Below are 20,980 nucleotides of genomic sequence, written 5' to 3' on the forward strand. Positions count from 1 at the left end.
TTTTTAGACCTAGTTTTTGACCGCACATGACCCAGTTTCGAACTTGACCTAGATATCATCAAGGTGAACATTCTGACCAATTTTCATGAAGATCCGTTGAGAAATATGGCCACTAGAGAGGTCACAAGGTTTTTCTATTTTTAGATCTACTGACCTAGTTTTTGACCCCACATGACCCAGTTTCGAACTTGACCTAGATATCATCAAGGTGAACATTCTGACCAATATTCATGAAGATCTCATGAAAAATATGGCCTCTAGAGAGGTCACAAGGTTTTTCTATTTTTAGATCTACTGACCTAGTTTTTGACCGCACGTAACCCAGTTTCGAACTTGACCTTGATATCATCAAGATGAACATTCTGACCAATTTTCATGAAGATGCATTGAGAAATATGGCCTCTAGAGACGTCACAAGGTTTTTCTATTTTTAGACCTAATGACCTAGTTTTTGACCCTACGTGACCCAGTTTCGAACTTGACTTAGATATCATCAAGATAAACATTCTGACCAATATTCATGAAGATCTCATGAAAAATATGGCCTCTAGAGAGGTCACAAGGTTTTTCTATTTTTAGACCTACTGACCTAGTTTTTGACCCCACATGACCCAGTTTCGAACTTGACCTAGATATCATCAAGGTGAACATTCTGACCAATTTTCATGAAGATCTTGTGAAATATATGGCCTCTAGAGAAGTCACAAGGTTTTTCTATTTTTAGACCTACTGACCTAGTTTTTGATGGCACGTGACCCAGTTTCGAACTTGACCTAGATATCATCAAGATGAACATTCTGACCAACTTTCATAAAGATCCCATGAAAAATGTGACCTCTAGAGTGGTCACAAGCAACAGTTTACGGACGCACGGACGGACGACGGACACCGCGCGATCACAAAAGCTCACCTTGTCACTTTGTGACAGGTGAGCTAAAAAGTGGATGGAATACAAAACAAAGTTTACATCCGCAAAATAGTTTATTGTATAAAGCAAATTAATATTAAAATACAAGTATGTCCAAAAATAATGTAGTAGGCACAATAAGCATAACTTGTATATATTTAAATGTAAAATATAAAACAGCATTCTGAAAAAATTATTGCATACATACATGATTCTTCACTTCTGAGTACTGAAAGCTTTTTACCCATCAGTACAGATATTCAAAATATACAGAGATATTTGTTGGTTTCAGTATAAGATAGAAATATCTTTGACTCAAGGAACACTAACATAGCCATGAGTGAAAATGTAATATATATATTGTGGTCAAAAATGAATTTTTTTTTTAACTTATGTGTCAAACAAACAAAATTTCTCTCCTTTTTCATGTTTTACTTATTAATAAATTGTTACACATTAAACAGAATTTGATACTTTTCAATATAGAAAAAGAAGACATTTTTCCCTCTAATATTCCAATAATATACTGAAAAATACATAAGAAAGTAATACATTAACTGGAACAGCTGTTCAAGCCATTTCTGTAGAGGAATTACTTCTCTACAAAGTAAGACTGCTTCTCTTTCCCATTACAAACACCCCCTCCACAGCAAAAACCTCTACAAGAAGATCTCAAGTCTTCGTGGTGGTGGTTGATACCAAGAGGATGCATTGCACAATTCATTTAAAGTTTTCAATTACAGTAGACTGCAATATAGTCATAAAAAATTTAACTAAATATCACTGGACAAGAAATCATATATATTATATGTAAAACTATTCCAGAGACAAAAATCCCCCAAATCACATTCTTAAAAGAACCAGGCTTTTGATATAATTTATGATGCAAGGCTAAGATTAAAAAGCCTGTTTGCTGTCCAGCAGAAAAAATTCTGTTCTTTTAAAAATAAATTTTATATAAAAAGCACATGAAACAGCTGCCTAAATAGGTGTTATGCACAATTACATGCACTAGTTTTAATACTGCATATGAGCTTATATACAGACAGGAGTCACGAAGGGAGGTAATCAAAAATGATGGATTCAATAAAACTGTCTGTTGTGTTGAAAATAACATTATAAACTAAGGCATTCTGAGCCTTTAATACACTGGTAAAATAAGAAATTCAAGAAAAAGACTATAGTTATAGTCTGTATATTTCACTTAATCTTAATAGCAAATATTTCATACAGCTAAAACTATTGAAATATTTGTGCCAAGTTTATTTGAAAATCCTCCAAGAGAGTAAAAAGATATAGAGAAGACACCATTTTGGGATGGACGGACTTTAAACAATATATCTTCCAAGAATTAGTGAAAGACATAATGAAGAAAGGATCTCGTCAAAGAGTAAAAAATCAAATTGAATGTAAATGTTTCTAAATCATTAGTAGAACTGTGTAAAAACAAAGAATATACAAGCAATATTGTAATACAATAATGAAAAGTATAGAACATAAGAGATGATCGAGTGAAGCATACCAACAATAAAACTTTGAATACAGCAAATTCTGATGAAACAGATCCATATTTTTACTTCCTGATTCCACTTTAAATTTCTGTATATAAAAATTACTATGCATCTGAAACATGTGAATGTTAGTTGGCAGCCACCTGTATTAAGCTGGTGTATTTTTCTGTGTTTAGCATTTAAAATCGTAAAAGATGGTAAAACAGTATAAATTATGAATTTTAAAAAGTCATAAAAATCATCGAAATATTGGAGGAATAAAAATATATATGCGCATAATGAACAAGCTTGTTAAGTTCACAATTTGTACTAAACCTTCCTATACAACAAACCTCTGTTATATAGGGAACAAAAGTGCCGTATTCCAAAGAGTTCACAATATCGAGAGTTTTAACTGTTGTGATCAGAATCCTGTATTAAATTCATTTTCAGTGTGTACAATTACATTTTGACATAATATGCAAATCATTTTCAGGGTGTACAAATTCCAACATATAGGCAGATCGTTTTCAGTCTGTACACACATTTGATCCACACCATGAGAAAACAAATGCAGTGCATTTTCGAACAGCATGGATCCACACCAGTCTGCGCATCCGCACAGTCTGATGAGGATCTATGCTGTTCGCTAACGATTTCTCTAACTCGCATATGATTTGAAAGTGAACAATATGGATCCTGATTAGACTGCGTGGATGCATAGGCTGGTCTGGACCTATGCTGGTCGCAAATGTACTATGTTGGTTTTCTCATGGCGTGGCTCATTAAATTTTAACATACAAGTACATCATTGTCAGTGTGTACAACTTTCAACATATAGGCAAATCATTTTCAAGTGTGTACAAATTTCAACATGTAAGCCGATTATTTTCATGCAGTCACAATGTACATTAAATTTTAACATATAAGCAGATCATTTAGGCCTAAAAAAAAATTCTTTGTTTCCGGTAACATGCTAAAAAAAATTAGGGTAGGTAGGTCGGAAAATTTTTTTTTTTGGATTTTTTTTTTTTATTAAGGGAGACTTTTTGGAAATTATTTTTTTGTCAAAAAATGGTTACAGATAAGGGGGTTTAATGCCTTTAGAGCATCAGTAAGTTGATTTCTAACATCACTGGCCATGTTTAAAGCACAAAAAGTGCAGTTTTGCATCTTTTTGTTAAAAAGTTGAAAAAAATATTCTCCATGGTCATAAAAACATTTAGGGTCGGGCCAAAAAATTAGGGTAGGTCGGGATACCGGAAACAAACAATTTTTTTTTTACGCCTTAAAGTGAAATTTGCAACATGATTTTTGAATGATTTAACAAAATAAATCTCATTACCCAAATGCATATATTTCAAGAATGAAAACACCGTTTTTTTTTTTCATAGATCTGAAACTTCATATATATGCAACAGATACTGGATCATTTAAAACAACATGAATGAAAAAGAGGGCCATGATGGCCCTATATCGCTCATCTGACTCAAATGGGTACAATTTATTACTGGTAGAGGATCTCTACAAAATGCGCTATTTGCTAAATATGTAAGATCCGGGTCTTGAGGATTTAGGCAAGACTTTTAAAAAGTTCTTATATTATGTCTATGTAAAACAAGTGACCCCCACAGACTGGGCCAATTTTGTTCTCTGCTGATTTGAATAAAGTTAGTACAGGACCACTACAGAATGCTACAAGCCAAGCTCAGGGCATTACAGTTTTAGACAAAAACAAGAGCTGTCACTAATGGTGACAAATGCCCCCACAGCACCTTGACCTTTGACCTGGTGACCCCAAAGTCAGTAGGGGTGGTGTACTCAATAAGTACTATCAGCATGTGAAGTTTGAAGGTCCTGGGTGAAGTGGTTCGCGAGGAAAGTGCCTTCATGCAAAAAGTTAACATTGGCCCCTGTGACCGTGACCTTTGACCTGGTGACCCCAAAGTCAGTAGGGGTGGTGTACTCATTAAGTACTATCAGCATGTGAAGTTTAAAGGTCCTGGGTGAAGTGGTTCGCGAGTAAAGTGCCTTCATGCAAAAAGTTAACGTTGGCCACAGTGACCTTTGACCTGGTGACCCCAAAGTCTGTAGGGGTGGTGTACTATCAGCATGTGAAGTTTGAAGGTCCTGGATGCAGTGGTTTGCGAGTAAAGTGCCTTCATGCAAAAAGTTAACGTTGTGACGAACGAACGAAATAACTAACGAACTAACGGACGGACAGTTGAAAACTAATATTCCTCCCTTCAGGAGCATAAAAAAAGTTTTTCCTATATAAATCTATGTAAACAAAGAGAACCCCAGTGGCATGGTGATGATTAAAAAAAAAAAAGGTAGAGGCCCATTACACTATGCTATTGCTAAAAATCTTGGCTTTGGATGTTGAGGTTTTGGAGTTCTTTTAAAAAAAATTTTGGGTTGCCGTGGCAATCAGAATTCTGCATGGAATGGAATTCTTTGATCAAATCTGGTAGAGGACCAAACAAAGAACACTCAGACCAAGTTTCATCAACTTCCACCTATATCATGTCTTTTGCAGAAAGGCTGGATGGACAGGCAGATAGGCGACTAGATTCACAATGGACAGACAGACTACATATGGTGAGTGATCAAAATAGCTCAACTCAAGCTATTCCTTTATGCTATAGGTCAGCTAAAAACAAAAAAACTAAAAAATAGAAATGGATCACTGAAGCATGGTTCAAGCAGTTTTCATTCAAGGACGAAACAAAATGGTTGTGTTTACGGTATAAAACTTTAAACACCCCTATGAATTTCATACTCAAATGGAAACTAAAGGCAGTTCTGCAAGTTCAGATCATGTAGTTTTCTACAATGTAGAGTTTGACTGAACCTCGGAATTTCAGCAAATAAAATTGAAAGGGTTGTGTGTTTGTTTTTTTGCTTTTTCATAATGGAAGTATATAGAAAAATCACAATTTTGATAAATTTTTGCGAAAGGAAATTTTCCTACAGTGTAGATTTTAATGAATATTTTCACAGTTTTACATCAAAATATTGTCTATTAATACGTCAAATAAAATGTATATTCATGTGTGCCTATGTTTGAGATATTCCACCATGATACAAGAGATCAAAATATTTGAAGTGATTTGAAGGTACAAATTTGGAATTATTTCATGTGTGAACATTTTTGTCTTTTTTTTTTTATCTTTAAAAAGAAAGTAATGTTGCAGCTTTACAAGTCGACATTTACACCCATGATGATTTTTCTTCCATGGTTTTCTTCTATGCTGTCCAGATATATGACATTATGCTACAACTTTCAGTTTATCAAACATACAGAACTACCTTAACAACAGCTGTGATCCGATCAGTTAAAATACAGTTCACTGAATTAATATACTTATTCTAACTTTTCATTATTGTTTCCATTGACGACTTGCTTCACAAATGGTTTTTCCTTTTGTTTCAGCGACCTGAAGTAACGGTAATCGGTCCTCGCCAATCTAATAAAAAGTCCTATATTTACTGTTGTCAGAACAACGCTAGCTGCAGAAAGGCACTGCATATACAGTCGAGGTACAAGGTGATAATCTGTGAAAAGGCCATAAAGTACGCGGGAAATTGGAATGAATCGAAAAAAGATAAATGTCAGTATATTAAGCACAAGAACAACATGGTAAATGTCAGGGTTACCCCCCTTGAGAAGTTTTCTGGCATGTAGGAAGATGCTGTTTACCTCTGGTAATAGCGCAATCAGGTTGTAGGCAATACACATCTTTTTCTGTAAATGGTAGGCACCCATGAAGGCAATCTGCAATGAAAGTAAAAATGTTGCTTAAATAATGACTAACAGAGTAAAAAGATTAAAAACCTCATCTTGTTCTTGTTTGGTTTTTTTATATAAATCCAAATGTCTGCATATCATATTCTAGCATAATTTTACCTGCCATTACAATGCCTAAGCTCTCGATTCAGAACTGTTTGCATATATCTTGAGGCAGATTAAAGCAAAAACAAAGTGATAAATTCACAACAGAAGTGCAGATTTCTGCCAAGAAGACAAATCATTTTCTGTAGCTCATCAGTCATCTGTTTAACTACCAGGAGCTGTTATCCACAGACTTCAGCATTCTCAGAAATTGGTTAGACAATACCCATTTTCTGTCCCATACATAGTGACAATGATCTGCTAATCAAATTATGTACAGTAGTTTTATTTCTTCCATACTTGGTGGGGAAAGACATAGTTGCCTATCATGCTTGTAGATCATCTTACCCTGTAATATCTGTTCCGTAGACAGAACACAACAAAGTTAAATATGTGCAAAATGACTTCATATTATGAAGTCAATACGACTTCGGGAAATGTATGCTCTATTTATAATTCACAATATCTTTGAAAATGCTGCTATGACACAAACGGTAGTCAAGAAAAATTATCAAACATGTCTGCCTAGATAAGCACTCACGGAGCAGCTTAGGTGAAAAAAAGTCTCACTAGTGCTTCCATTCCCCCACTGTCCCTCAGACTGGGAGAACTTACCTTTGTCAATAAACATTTGAGTATTAACATAGAGCACTGAAGACCATGCAAGAGCTGTCTGTAAGACAGCCTGCTTGGCTATTCCAACAGCTTCTGAGTCAAACAAGGGCCATAACTTGGTAAAACTTACATAAATGAGTTACTTTTAGATTATTACCATTTCTTCCAAATAAACTTTTTTAATATGGCAAGGATGACAACTTAAGATAAACTTCAAAATCAATTTTCTAAGTCAAAATATTTGAAATAAGGGCCATAATTTGAATGAATTTAAACCAAGAGTTCTCCCACTTTGTCATGTAATGTTTCATGAGAATTATGTCCTGTGTGTGTATGTAGCTGTTACTGTGTGTGTATGTAGCTGTTACTGGTGTGTGTATGTAGCCGTTACTGGGATACAGCTTGACTAAACTTTAACTTATTTTCAAATGTCAAAACGGGGCCATAATTTGTATTAAATTCAACAAGGAGTTATCTAACTCAGTTATTTCAGGATGTTTGAGGACTAGGAAGCCTGCCAAATATAAACAATGGTTTGTAAAGCATGGTCTTGCTTGCAACACTTTAACAATGGTATAAGCTAATGTTAATGCCTATGCCAGGTGAGCTAGCTGAAAAGCTCCCCACCTGCATTCTTCTAAAAACCTACAATGTCGGGTCTCGTGAAAAAAAAATCTTGTACTTTTTGTTGCAATTGCAACAAAATAAGATGTGCATATTCTCCAAAAAGCAAACTGACCATGTAAGAAATTTCATAAAATATATCTTGTACTTTAAAAGTTATCACAGGATCCCACTGGCACACTGGTTGACTGATGGACAAACAGACCAGGGCAAACACAAAGTCCTATCCAGTGGAAAATCTGTAGAGGATTAAAATGGCTGACGACAGAAAAAGGCAATGAGACTGGAGTAAGCACAAGTAAATAAAGTTCACATGTAGGTACAGATTTAACAAGTTTTTGAAAAATATGAATCTAGGGCCATTTCAAGCTGAGACATACTGTTCTATTTTCATGCTTTTATGTTTTTGTGGCTTTCCCCATTCAGTGTTCATCCTTGGTCTTCCCCTCCCCAACACCACATTCCCCACCCCCTCTTCCCCTCCCAAACACATCATTCCCAACCCCCTTTTAACCTCTCCAACACCACATTCCTCACCCCGCCACCTTCTTTTCAAGAAACTTATCTGCTATATCTTTCCAAGACAGTTTCTACTTGTGGTGGTCCTACTTGTTTGGCTCTGACTGTGTTTGCTGTGCTCTACGCTTCCAGGAAATGTACTCTCATACCTTGTACCAGATCAAAAGTTATCCATGTTCAAACCAGAAAGACAGGTACAATGACATGTCGGACAGACTCTATTCTATACAAACTTGCCACCTTCTGTGGTCAAATGGTTGATGTAGGGGACTTTGTTGCCCCTAAACCCTGTGGTTCAAAACTTAGCTTTCAGGTGTAGAACTCTTTCATATATGAAAGCCATCCAGCTGACTTACAAAAGGTAGGTGGTTCTACGTAAGCACCAGTGCCCGTGCCTGAAATATTGCTTATAAGCCCATTAGGACTTCTGCCATCATCAAAAGCTGGAATGTCACCATATGACCTTTGTCAATGTGGTGTTAAAACCAAATGCAACAGAAACAAATAAAAACCTTGGCAATAATGTCATCACTTCAGCTCAAAAAACTGCACTGACATTCAGAGACAGTTAACCACTCTTTGCACTAGGTAACGGTGTGTATTTGTTTCTATATCTTGGGTTTTATTTTACAAGTAAGTATAAAACACATTTACAAGTAATAAAATATATTTATACCAAATCAACAATTATGTACAATTATGATAACAATATTATGACAAGAGGGCCATGATGGCCCTATATCGCTCACCTGTTATCATTGCACTTGAGAACAAGAAGGGCCTCAGAAAAAATATCTAAGTCGAAGAACAGTAACAACAAAGGGAAGAAATTTAACCAAAAAAAAAATTCTTACAAGGTACAGATATGTCAAAATACACCTAAAAAATTGGAGGTACCATCCATATTGTACCACAGAAAAGTGATCTCGGTTTTTCCCTACGGCCAATAATAAAAAAGTTACTAAAAATAAGCTATTTATAGAAACGTAAAAGGGAAGTAATCAAAATTATTGTAAGTGAACAAAAGAAGGATCTGCCAAATAAATCTGTTGACATAAATGAAATTTTCGATCAGTATCTTCATTAGTTACGGAGATATACCCATTTTAATTTGAAATAAAGGGAGGTAATTTGACATAAAATCAGTCCATAGTTATCTACCCTGATTGGCTCAGTCCAACTAATGACAATAATGAAATTTCAAATAAGTCCTATAAGTACTAACTGATATAAATCCATTTTGATTACAATCAGGGGAGGTAATCAGATATAAAATATCTCTGGAACCTACGATTGGATCTGATTTGTCATGGAATTCAAGATTTATTGTTGTTGAAGATATTTTGGAAGTTTGTATCAAATAAAACCGTAAATGAAGTCTGTATGGCTGCAAAAACCAACCAAAATAGCCAATTTTGGACCTTTAAGGGGCCATAACTCTGGAACCCATGATGGAATCTAGCCAGTTCAAGAAAGGAAGCAAGATCTTGTGGTGATACATAGTGTGTGCAAGTTTGGTTAAAATCAAATCGTAAATGAAGCTGCTATTGTGCCGACAAGGTCAAAATAGCCAATCTTGGCCCTTTCAGGGGCCATAACTCTGGAACCCATTATGGGATCTGGCCGGTTCGACAAAAGAACCAAGACCTAATGGTGACACAAGTTTTGTGCAAGTTTGATTAAATTCAAATCATCAATGAAGCTGCTATTGTGCAGACAAGGTCAAAATAGCTAATTCTGGCCCTTTCAGGGCCCATCACCCTGGAACCCATAATGGAATCTCGCCAGTTCAAGAAAGGAACCAAGATCTTATGGTGATACAAGTTGTGTGCAAGTTTGGTTAAAATCAAATCATAAATGAAGCTGCTATTGTGCAGACAAGGTCAAAATAGCTAATTCTGGCCCTTTCAGGGGCCATAACTCTGGAACCCATAATGGAATCTGGCCAGTTCAAGACAGGAACCAAGGTCTTATGGTGATACAAGTTGTGTGCCAGTTTGGTAAAAATCAAATCATAAATAAAGCTGCTATTGTGCAGACAAGGTCAAAATAGCTAATTTTGGCCCTTTCAGGGGCCATAACTCTGGAACCCATAATGGGATCTGGACAGTTCAAGAAAGGAACCGAGATCTTATGGTGATACAAGTTGTGTGCAAGTTTGGTTAAAATAAAATCATAAATGAAACCACTATCGTGCAGACAAGAAATTGTTGACGGACGCACACTGACGGAAGGACGCACGGACGGACTGACGACGGACTACAGACGAAGGGTGATCACAAAAGCTCACCTTGTCACTATGTGACAGGTGAGCTAAAAACTACAGTCAAAGCAATATTTAGCAGTACTGTAAAAGCATGTATTTTCGCTGGGTCAAAATTTCGCAAATTTGATATACTGAGTACGTTCGCATGGTTTTGTATTTGCAAAACTAACAAAAAAATCAATCTGCTGGTATGGGCTTTTTATGTCGGGTGTACATAAAAGTTTCACATTGTAAAGCATCTACTGTAAAGACTGACAGCTATTAATTGTATGGTTGTTTTAACACCTCTAATTACTTGTAAACTCGACGACTCAATACCTGTAACAAACACAGCTTTACATGTAACTTTATTCCTGGGGTAGAGATGCCGATGTTTGTTTAATTAAACACACTGCAATCACAAAAGTTATCATATCATTCTAAATTAAACAGTGATGTGGTTTGATCTGTTCGTCTTAAAATTATACTGTCCTATAGTTATTACGGTAGCCAATTTTTGTACATATGGTCGTTTCCATTTGATATCTTGGAGGTTTGTGTAAAAAAGAGGTTTACTTGATCTGTCTGATACTAATGGTTATTATTTACGCGAGGAGTATTGATTGCCAGGTGAGGGACCTCGAGAATAGAGCAAAAATTAAACCCTTGCTTTTACAGTAAGTCAAGGGAGCAGCACAAGCTGGCTGCTTAAGGCAGGTGGCTTTTTCTAGGAAATCAAATGACTTGCTACTTAAAGCAAATGGTAGCTTAGTACAGATGGTCACAATGGCAGATTATACACATAAAACATTGTTCACACATGGTGGGGATTAATTAATGCCTCTTGTACATAATGGTTACAGTATAGAAGTTAAGTACCGTAGATACCCATGTAAAATGCGCACCCGTGTATAATGCGCACACCCGATTTTGGCCCAAAATCCTGGGAAAAAAACATTTTTGGTCAATTTTGAGGTGTATGGAAAACAAAAGTAGAGTTTACATCGACACCAGTAATAAATTTTATTTCCGCGGCAGAGAGCAGCATTGGTCTCGCGGTACTATCGATTTTTGTTTTCTCGAAAATAAAACCAGTAAAATACTGTTTTAGTTGTTGTTTTACCTTTTTAATTAACTATTTTGAATAAATAAACAGCAGCTGATTCAATATTTCAGAATGGTATCTTTCAAAATGACATGAGCTTCTCAATTCAAACCAATAACAAAAGGTGTGATAGTCTTTTTGTCACGATTAAATAGCCAGTAATTACCGGCAATTAACGTGTCACCTCATGTCAATTATGTTGTTCACAGTTTGATCTCGGTTAAAGATAATTCTCGATCTTTAATTAGTATCATAATTTTTGTGATTTATTAACATTTCTTTCATCAAAATACTTTTAAATTAATATGAAATTAATTTTGTTTGAAAGAAAAATAAACCATTCGATCTTTTACGGAACCTAACAGCAATCTTAGATTTTAGCGGTGACAGTAAGCGCGGGGAGTAGTTTCCCTTTACCAAAATGGCGAACATCGGTAACAAACTTGTTTTGAAGTTGGAAATTTGTCTATACCTGTGTATTATGCGCACCCACAATTCGGTGGTGGTCCCGGGGGTCAAAGAACTGCGCATTATACATGGGTATCTACGGTACCTTATCACAAAAATCTAAGTCTGAATCTACAATGTGATACCTAAAACTGACATTGGCAAGTATAACTGGCCCCTGCCTTTTTGAAGAAAAAATGGGGGAGTATAAAAATGGGCTATATTGTTTCAGATCTGTCGTTCCATCCATCCATCCGTAACACTTTGTGTCTGGTCCATAACTCTGCCATCCTGGTCAAGGGAGAATTCTGAAGTACTTGACTAAAATATTCCCCATAATGAAATGACGTGCTGCACTAATTTAAATATAAAATTAACATCTAAGAAAGATGATTTATTCTGATAAATGAAGATCATGGTGGACCTAAGTCACTCACCTGAACTAAACTATTTGAGCTTGAATATGTGTATGACACACTGAATCACAAGTTAAAACATAACACATGTCAAATGCCCCTATCTAAACAAATCTGAGAGAGGACTTTACAATGATGCAATGGACCAAGTTTAATGTAAATCTTTCATTGACAAGTGAGTCACAGGAAAATGTCATTTAGAGATATTTCTATTATCAGCTCTTCTGACCCCTTAAAGGCACCAAGTTGTTTGAAGGGTTTTCTATATTTAGTGCCAGTGGCCACAATAAAACGTTCAGTGTCCTCATTTGAACAAAGTTTGATGAAGATCCATCAAGCAGTTTATGAGAAGAAGTTGTTAAAAGTTTTTTTGTTCTTTAAGGTCTTGTGAACCCTAAACAGGGCCAACTGTCCCCTTGAGGAATCCTGGGAGAGGCTCTCAAAGTGATAAAACAGACAAAACTTGATAAAAATCTATCAAGCAGTTCATGAGAAGTTTTTCAAAGGCATTTCTATATTTAGCTTTAATGGCCTCTTAAAGCAGGCTCAATGCCCCCATTTGAACAAAACTGAGAGAGGACCTTATAATGTTATTAAAGACAAAATTTAATAAAGATGTTTAAAAGTACTTCTAACTCTAGGCCCCTAAATGGGGACCAAGTGTCCTCACTTGAACAAATTTGTAATAGAATCTTTCCAGGATGCTACAAACAAAGTTGAAGATGTCCATACAAATTGTGGACAATGGACAAAGAACAATGTACACTGGACCATCCACCTACACTAACAGCTCACCCTGAACTGAATAAATAAAGCAATTTTAAACAATTGTAGAACCCAGGCATAAGTTTTAAGTTATTGTATATATAGCTTAATTGCATTCATAGGTAGCATGATTATCATTGCAATATACCGGTATAGAGGAAATTTGTTTGTTTCGAGTGAATATAGAATATACATATCACTGAGAAGTGAGAAAATTTCAAATATTTTCTCCTGTGCATAGACCAAGTGAAAATGTGGAATTTTCCTTCTTTAAGGTGAGATGTATTCTATACTATATAGTACTAGTATCCAGGTATTTCAGATATCAAATGTACTAGTGTCAAGGTATCAAATGTACTAGTGTCAAGGTATCAAATGTATCCGTGTCAAGGTATCAAATGTATCAGTGTCAAGGTATCAAATGTATCAGTGTCAAGATATCAAATGTATCAGTGTCAAGGTATCAAATGTATCACTGTCAAGGTATCAAATGTACTAGTGTCAAGGTATCAAATGTATCAGTGTCAAGGTATCAAATGTATCATTGTCTATGTATCAAATGTACTAGTGTCAAGGTAGCAAATGTACTAGTGTCAAGGTATCAAATGTACTAGTGTCAAGGTATCAAAAGTATCAGCGTCAAGGTATCAAATGTACTAGTGTCAAGGTATCAAATGTATTAGTGTCAAGGTATCAAATGTATCAGTGTCAAGGTATCAAATGTACTAGTGTCAAGGTAGCAAATGTATCAGTGTCAAGGTATCAAATGTACTAGTGTCAAGGTATCAAATGTACTAGTGTCAAGGTATCAAATGTACTAGTGTCAAGGTATCAAATGTATTAGTGTAAGGTATCAAATGTATTAGTGTCAAGGTACCAAATGTACTAGTGTCAAGGTATCAAATGTTCTAGTGTCAAGGTATCAAATGTATCAGTGTCAAGGTATCAAATGTACTAGTGTCAAGGTATCAAACGTATTAGTGTCAAGGTATCAAATGTATTAGTGTCAAGGTATCAAATGTACTAGTGTCAAGGTATCAAATGTACTAGTGTCAAGGTATCAAATGTATTAATGTCAAGGTATCAAATGTATTAGTGTCAAGGTACCAAATGTACTAGTGTCAAGGTACCAAATGTACTAGTGTCAAGGTATCAAATGTAATAGTGTCAAGGTATCAAATGTATCAGTGTCAAGGTATCAAATGTATCAGTGTCAAGGTATCAAATGTACTAGTGTCAAGGTATCAAAAGTATTAGTGTCAAGGTATCAAATGTACTAGTGTCAAGGTACCAAACGTACTAGTGTCAAGGTATCAAAGACACTAGTTAAAACTTAAAAAATTACTACAGACAAACTATGAACCACAAATTATTAAAGACACAGAATGCTAGCAACCATTAATATAAAACCTCATTTTGGGGAATGACAATATTTCAAACAAATCTTCTTGCCTTTAAAAAGCACCAGTACAGTTAATATTATAAATATATGTCTATCAGCAATTATGTGAAGAATTAGACTGTATTTATACGTAGTTAAGCCAGACCTTGAACTTCTTTATGATGAAAACATTTCATTATCATGGTGAAAGAAATGTGAAAGCTGGTGCAATATTTGGAGTTCAAGAGCCTTAAACAAAGTGAAGCATTATGTATATGTCTCATTAACTACCAATAGCTTTCAAAAGATACTACATAACTGGTGAAAATTAAAAATTTAAGTAAACCATATGAAAGCAGTTTGGGATAGTATCTGGAAGTAGGATAGTCTTCCAAAATTTACCCTTTTCGAGTTCAACAAGCAGACACTACTTAATTCTTTACATTTGTTTGTTCAAGATATATTTGTATACACAACATATTATTGTCTAAAACTAAGAGTATTATTTAAAGAAACTAATATTCAAAATAAATTAAAGTAAAAAAATTCTTGTTCCAAAACTGTCTCAATAAAACCATATACATTTCTGTATTTGTGATACGATATAAAAAGTCGAGAGCAAAAACTAAAATCTTCACAAATCTTACTGAGACTGTACAAATTGAATAAGGAGTGTTTCAACCAAGAAAAATAAAGAAAATGAGAATGGTAACACAGTGACTAATACTCCTTTATAACTTAACATTAAGCACTGATCTTTTAAGCAAGAAACAATTTTTCACACTGATACAAGCATGAAAAGCAGAAAGACAACAGTTACTAGCATTTAGAAAGTGTCATGAAAGCACATACTGTACGTCCAAAAACTGCGACCACTCCTTAATATTTTTTTCCAGGTATTTCAAATAAATATTGCTTTCACTATCAAATATGATCTTACATAAGCACCCCTGACCCTATATAAATACTAAGCTCATGTATGAAGCTTATTTTGAGATTACATAAAAGCTGATCTTGTAAAACTTGTGATGAAATAAAAAAACGCGGCTGACATTTTATTTACAAAGAAGCTCAGATCTACACAAGAAACAAGGGGGCCTTAACAGCCCTAGACAACTCACCTGAGTTTTACAAAACAGATGTTTCACTGGGGCAATGGTTTTTAGCAAATTAACACAATTCATTTATTCAGTAGTGAGTCACCCATGGATCAATTTTCAGAAATTCAATATCTGAAAAGATATTTTTCAAAATGCATCCAAGCTTGGTCTAGAATATAACGAGACAAACATTTTAACATCAAGCAGAAAATGTGGCTTGGAGAGTCTTAAGGTTTTTTTATGATTTAACCTACTGGCCTAGTTATTGAGCTCATGTAACCCAGTTTTAAACATTACCTAATTTCATAGAGACAAACATTCTAGCCAGGATGATCAAGTAGATTATGTGGCCTCTAGAGAGTTTGCAAGGTTTTTATGTTATCTGATCTAATGACCTACTTTTAGACCTCATGTAACAGAGTTAATTTTAACTAGTCTTCATATAAGCAAACATCCTGTTAAAGTTTTATTAAGATCAAGCAGAAAATGTGTCCTCTTGGGTGTTAACAAAGTTCTTCCATTATTATACCTAGTTTCTGACCTAAAAAAATCAGTTCCTAACTGACCTAAGAAAAAATTCTGACAAAGATTTATGTAGATGAGGTAGAAAATGTGCACTGTAGAATGTTAACATTGAGCTGGTGATCTAGTTTTTTTTATCCAAGATGACCTAGTAAGTTACTAGTAATCAAATGCCTCTGACTCAGTATTGGATAAATATTGACATCAGCAGACAAAAGAACAGTTTGGCAGGTGGCTGTGAAATGACGTAATTTTAAGACTGGTTTGTATTATGTTTTGAACAATATGGATCAGTGACTCTGATGCCAATGGATCAGTCTAAAATCTCTCGAGCAATATGTTTTAGTAAACATTGCCTCTGAGTACGATTAAATGGTTAATTGTTTGCTGACTGTGTCAATAGGTGGTAAAATAACTACTGCCTCCAGCATGTATCTCTTGATAAACAAGGGGGTTATCTGTAATTGTCAAACTTATGCTTCATGTTGCAACTTGAGTGAAGACTAGAGTATTGATTTCCAGGCTACTCGGTATATATTTTCAGGGTAGCCCAGCAGGCCTGCTCTGAAAAAAATTTAGTAGCAAGACAGAATTTTCTGGTAGCCCCCCAGGGTTCAGACATGGGATTTCTGAAAGACTGCTAGTAATGAAGTTGTTTGAGATTTTGCTGAGGGTAATATTCTAACCAAGTTTCATTTAAATTGAAGTAAAATTGTGATCTCAGGAGTGTTTAAACAAGAAATTGTTAATGAAGGAATACGGATCCAGAGCAATCACAACAGCTCCACTTGAGCTTTTTCTGCCCAGGTGAGCTAAAAGTCTTGTCATTACAGCATAGCAACAAAGCTTAACAATATTACAGTACTGAAAAAACAACAACAACAATAATCATCATTACAAAACGACAAAAGAAACAACATTAAGATGTGACTCAAAATTGAAATACAAAACAGTATTACCTAAGCATATCAAAAATGATATCCTTACCAAAGTCTATACATTATAATAACACAAAATTTTGACTTCTATCTAGGATAGATTTTAGTGATTTGCAAGATTGGCTATATTTAAACTACTTTTCATCAGATCTATGACTTGCTGGTTGTAAAAACCAATGTTAAAGAAAGATTAATTTTTCTTCTTGATGCAGATGAGGTGGGGCACTACAATAAAGTACCTTCTTGGGGCTTAGACAGTTCCATGAAAATCCATTGCACACTTATTAGAAGCAAATGTTTTAAGGCTTTCCTTTTTAGCCCTGTGAACCAAATTCTGAGCCGAAGTGTGAACTTTGATGCAACTATGCTATAGACAAACTGTATGATTCCAAAACATAGATCCAAAAAATTTTAGGTTATAGTACAGTGTGAAATAACCATTAATTATCTGTAGGGACCTGTTGTCATGGATTTCATGGCTATATGTCAACCTTTGAAATTAATGATGAACAAATAAAACTTCAAAAATATTTAGCCTATATACAATCTGAAATCCATAAATTTACGTTCTGTCAAAGTATGTCTCTCGGGCTGAAACCACGAAACTTCATGCTTACACAAATAAATTATTTCAAGGTAGAAATAATGTTCATACTGTATGAATGATCAGTCCAAATAATTAGTAAGCATGCTAAGTCTGTCACTTAACTGGCGATATTTTAATCAAATAAATAAATTCCTAAAGTCACAACCATACTACAAATTGTCAACCAAACAAATAGATACATTTTGTAGTGTACAATAATTGAATGCCTTGCCGGTTAATAGTCAAAACTATTACCCAATGTCTGACAGAACGAGGGCAATAGTTTTGACAACAGACTGGCAAGCCATTCTATAAGTGTTTTATTATATGACGTCAGATTAAATATTCATAATTTTTTTCTTCAAGTTTTATCATCAGTCCAACAACATTTAGTGTTGAACTATAGACTGCCATCAGTACAAACTATACACTCAATCTATGTAAGGATTCAGTTAATGTAATAATTACAACTGTTACCCTATAACATGGTAAAATAAAGCAGGTGTTATGATATCAGATTTCCATGTATATTTATAGGTAACAATATTAGATCTGTATCAGAAATATGCACATATTCTGCAGTGGAAATATTGTGCGACTTTAGAAAAGCAATATTAAATTGCAGAAGAATGAGTGCATATTTTTCCATATAAAAGTAACCTTCATTTGATAACATATTCATTATCACTTGTAAATAGTGTACAATAGTTCTTAAGTCCGAGTAAAGAAATGAGTTTGATATCATGACAACATTATATTAAATATAGGGAAATACATCCGTTACCAGAGTATATACTGATATAACAATTCGAAATCTTATTTCTGCAGTTAACAATGTATAATGTAGTATTTGTAAGGGACTCACCTCAAAATTAACAATAGAATATCATAGATTGGAAATTCAATCAACATAAAGCAATATTCTTTAACTTGAAACTAACTACAGCCAGGATTCTTTTTAAATTACAAATTTTTTTTCTATTCTTGCTGAAGTTGCATTTACATAATGAAGTATTAAAATCTCGACCCCTTTTCTATACTACGATGTCAATTCTATACCATATATTACCTTTTCAATGCAATCCAAGTGTTATATTTTGCAAAAGGGGGCATTTATTAAGGCCCTAATTTTTTTTTTTTTTTCGTACATACAAACTACAAATACAATTTTGAATAAATGAAAACGAACAGTAATAGCACTGTCATAGTGCTGGTATTCAGTCAAAACCTTAATTAACATCCTTTTTTCCCGAAAAAATGGTGGATGGGTGAGGAATATACACTATATCGAATATTTACAAAACAACTAAAATGAAGTGAAAAATAATAATAATAGAAAAATAATAAAAAGATACTCTGTCACAGAACAAGATGCTTCTAGTTGCTGAGTAGCTGTCAAAGTATGATCAGAATGCCTACGTATGTAACCCGCAGCATGCCTATGTATGTATGTATACAGTATTCACAATGCTATTGTTGTCGAACAGAATGCATAATACACATTCTAAGATGGCTCAATTTGATTTCCAGTTCAACAAAGGAGGAGATCAAGCTCTGTATATTCTGCGATAAACAACGATTGACACGCCGACCAGTAAGAGAGCATTTTGATGCCATTTATAACGTCAAACTGCCGCATGATGTCCGGTTTATTATGTACTCTTCGAGTAAATGAAGTCCAGCATAATATTTATTAAAATATTCCAATGAGCATGCCAGAATGAAAACAATCAAGGCCTTCTTGTGATTTATCATCTATTTTACCATGGTTCACCGTTCAGATGCTTCAGTATTTAACCACTCGGGCTAACACCCTCGTGATTCAATTCCTATGCATCTGAACACTGAACCGTGCTAAATTAGATGACAAACCACATGAAGACCTTGATTATTAAATAATGCACAGCACAAGTCTATATTGTACATACACAGAACACAACTGAATTTAGACAGCGACTTTCATTCAATCAGTTAAACTTGATCTGACATATCTGATACATTTCACAATAGCAAACCAAGCATAGAAGGTAATGAAGTACATGTTATGCACCAACCAAGTGCATGATATGCATATGATATTATGCAGAAAAAAAAACAACTATAGTGATCTGACTACACATTGGTTTTCTCTCGTATAATATTATTCAAGATGACTCTAAGTGTTGGCATTCCTGTGTACAACCCATAATAAGACTTGACTGTTGCCACAAAAAGTAAAGATAAAATCTAAACAGGACTTCTGGTCAAGGTGTTAATTTTCTGAATTTTGAAGAAATATTAAGTTTTGCATTGAAAATATCTGTCTATATAATTATGTATTACATAGATTTAGAAGAATGTACACTTTTACAAAAGACATAAACTAAAGAAATTTGTGTTTTGAACATTTCAGTGTTAGTAACCATAAAAGCAAGTAGAAAAGTGATTTTGAATCCAAAATTCACCAGGAGCCATTTTAACTGATTCAACCCCTCTACACAAACACTAAACAGCACAAAGCAACTAGATAGCATGTAATCTAAAACAGGTGATAAAACTACGCTATGATTAAACACATCTAATTTGATTTTATATGAGCATTCTTATTGTTGTTTCCATTCACTAGCTGTTTCTTTGATTTTTTCTCTGGCGCCAGATTTCGCAATACATCATTTCGCAAAAGTCTCCAGAACAGTATCGGATTTATAGAATTCATCACAAATATAGAAGCACATAAAACTTTAAAGTACACTGGCGGTACCCTGTGATATTCCATGTACATTCCATACGAAATCCGCCACAGCGACCAGCCTCGGCAGAAAACAAATGACACCAGATTCACCATACACACTATACGATAAAACGTGTCATCAAATTTGTAGTTCAATAAATGCAGAAGCTTTCGGGAATGCAGGAAGAAACTGTTAATTTCTGCCATCATGGCGACAACATTGTAGCCTATACACATCTCTTCATGGAAGTTGTACCAGAACATTGTGGTAACCTGAAATACGTACATAATTTCTATTTATATCTAAATGTAATTTATTCCTAACAAATTAATAAAGAGGTTAAGATTTCATACTTATACCAGTACTGTATTACAATACAGTCATGTTTTTGATAATAAAATTGAGAACTTTGCAATTTTACCAAAGTATGTCACTATGATGTAAACGTTCATCAAATTGAGAATTTTGCAATTTTTACCAATTTGAAAGTATGATGTAAATGTTCATCAAAGATTTAATATTTTGCGCTTCAAAATTTTGTATTTATATATGCAGCGAGCCACATTATTATCGAAAAGTTTTAAGCAGATGTTTTCAATTTAAGATCTGCTTTCGATTTATGTATTGCGATTTATTATATAAAGTCACATTGAAACCTGAACCTCTCCTGCACGAGTAACTTAACAAAATTCTAATGACTGCAAGGCTCACACT

At 34.5% G+C, this 20,980-nt stretch overlaps 1 protein-coding gene across 2 annotated transcripts in view; it reads right to left on the reverse strand.

Annotated features, from left to right (window-relative positions):
• Nucleotides 1-968: 968 nt before the first annotated feature.
• LOC123535404 (TLC domain-containing protein 2-like) overlaps nucleotides 969-20,980 on the reverse strand; it is a 40,210-nt gene continuing 20,198 nt past the window's right edge. Inside the window, exon 4 of one of the 2 annotated variants that reach the window (XM_053520173.1) lies at nucleotides 969-6,175. In XM_053520173.1, coding sequence (XP_053376148.1) covers nucleotides 5,765-6,175 — 411 coding nt within the window. In that variant the 3' untranslated portion in view covers nucleotides 969-5,764. Of the gene's footprint in view, nucleotides 6,176-8,699; nucleotides 20,539-20,980 lie in introns of those variants that run through there. The other variant, XM_045318058.2, reaches the window with a different exon arrangement.

Source organism: Mercenaria mercenaria, chromosome 12 (assembly GCF_021730395.1).
Source record: "Mercenaria mercenaria strain notata chromosome 12, MADL_Memer_1, whole genome shotgun sequence".
Classification (NCBI taxonomy): Eukaryota; Metazoa; Mollusca; class Bivalvia; order Venerida; family Veneridae; genus Mercenaria; species Mercenaria mercenaria.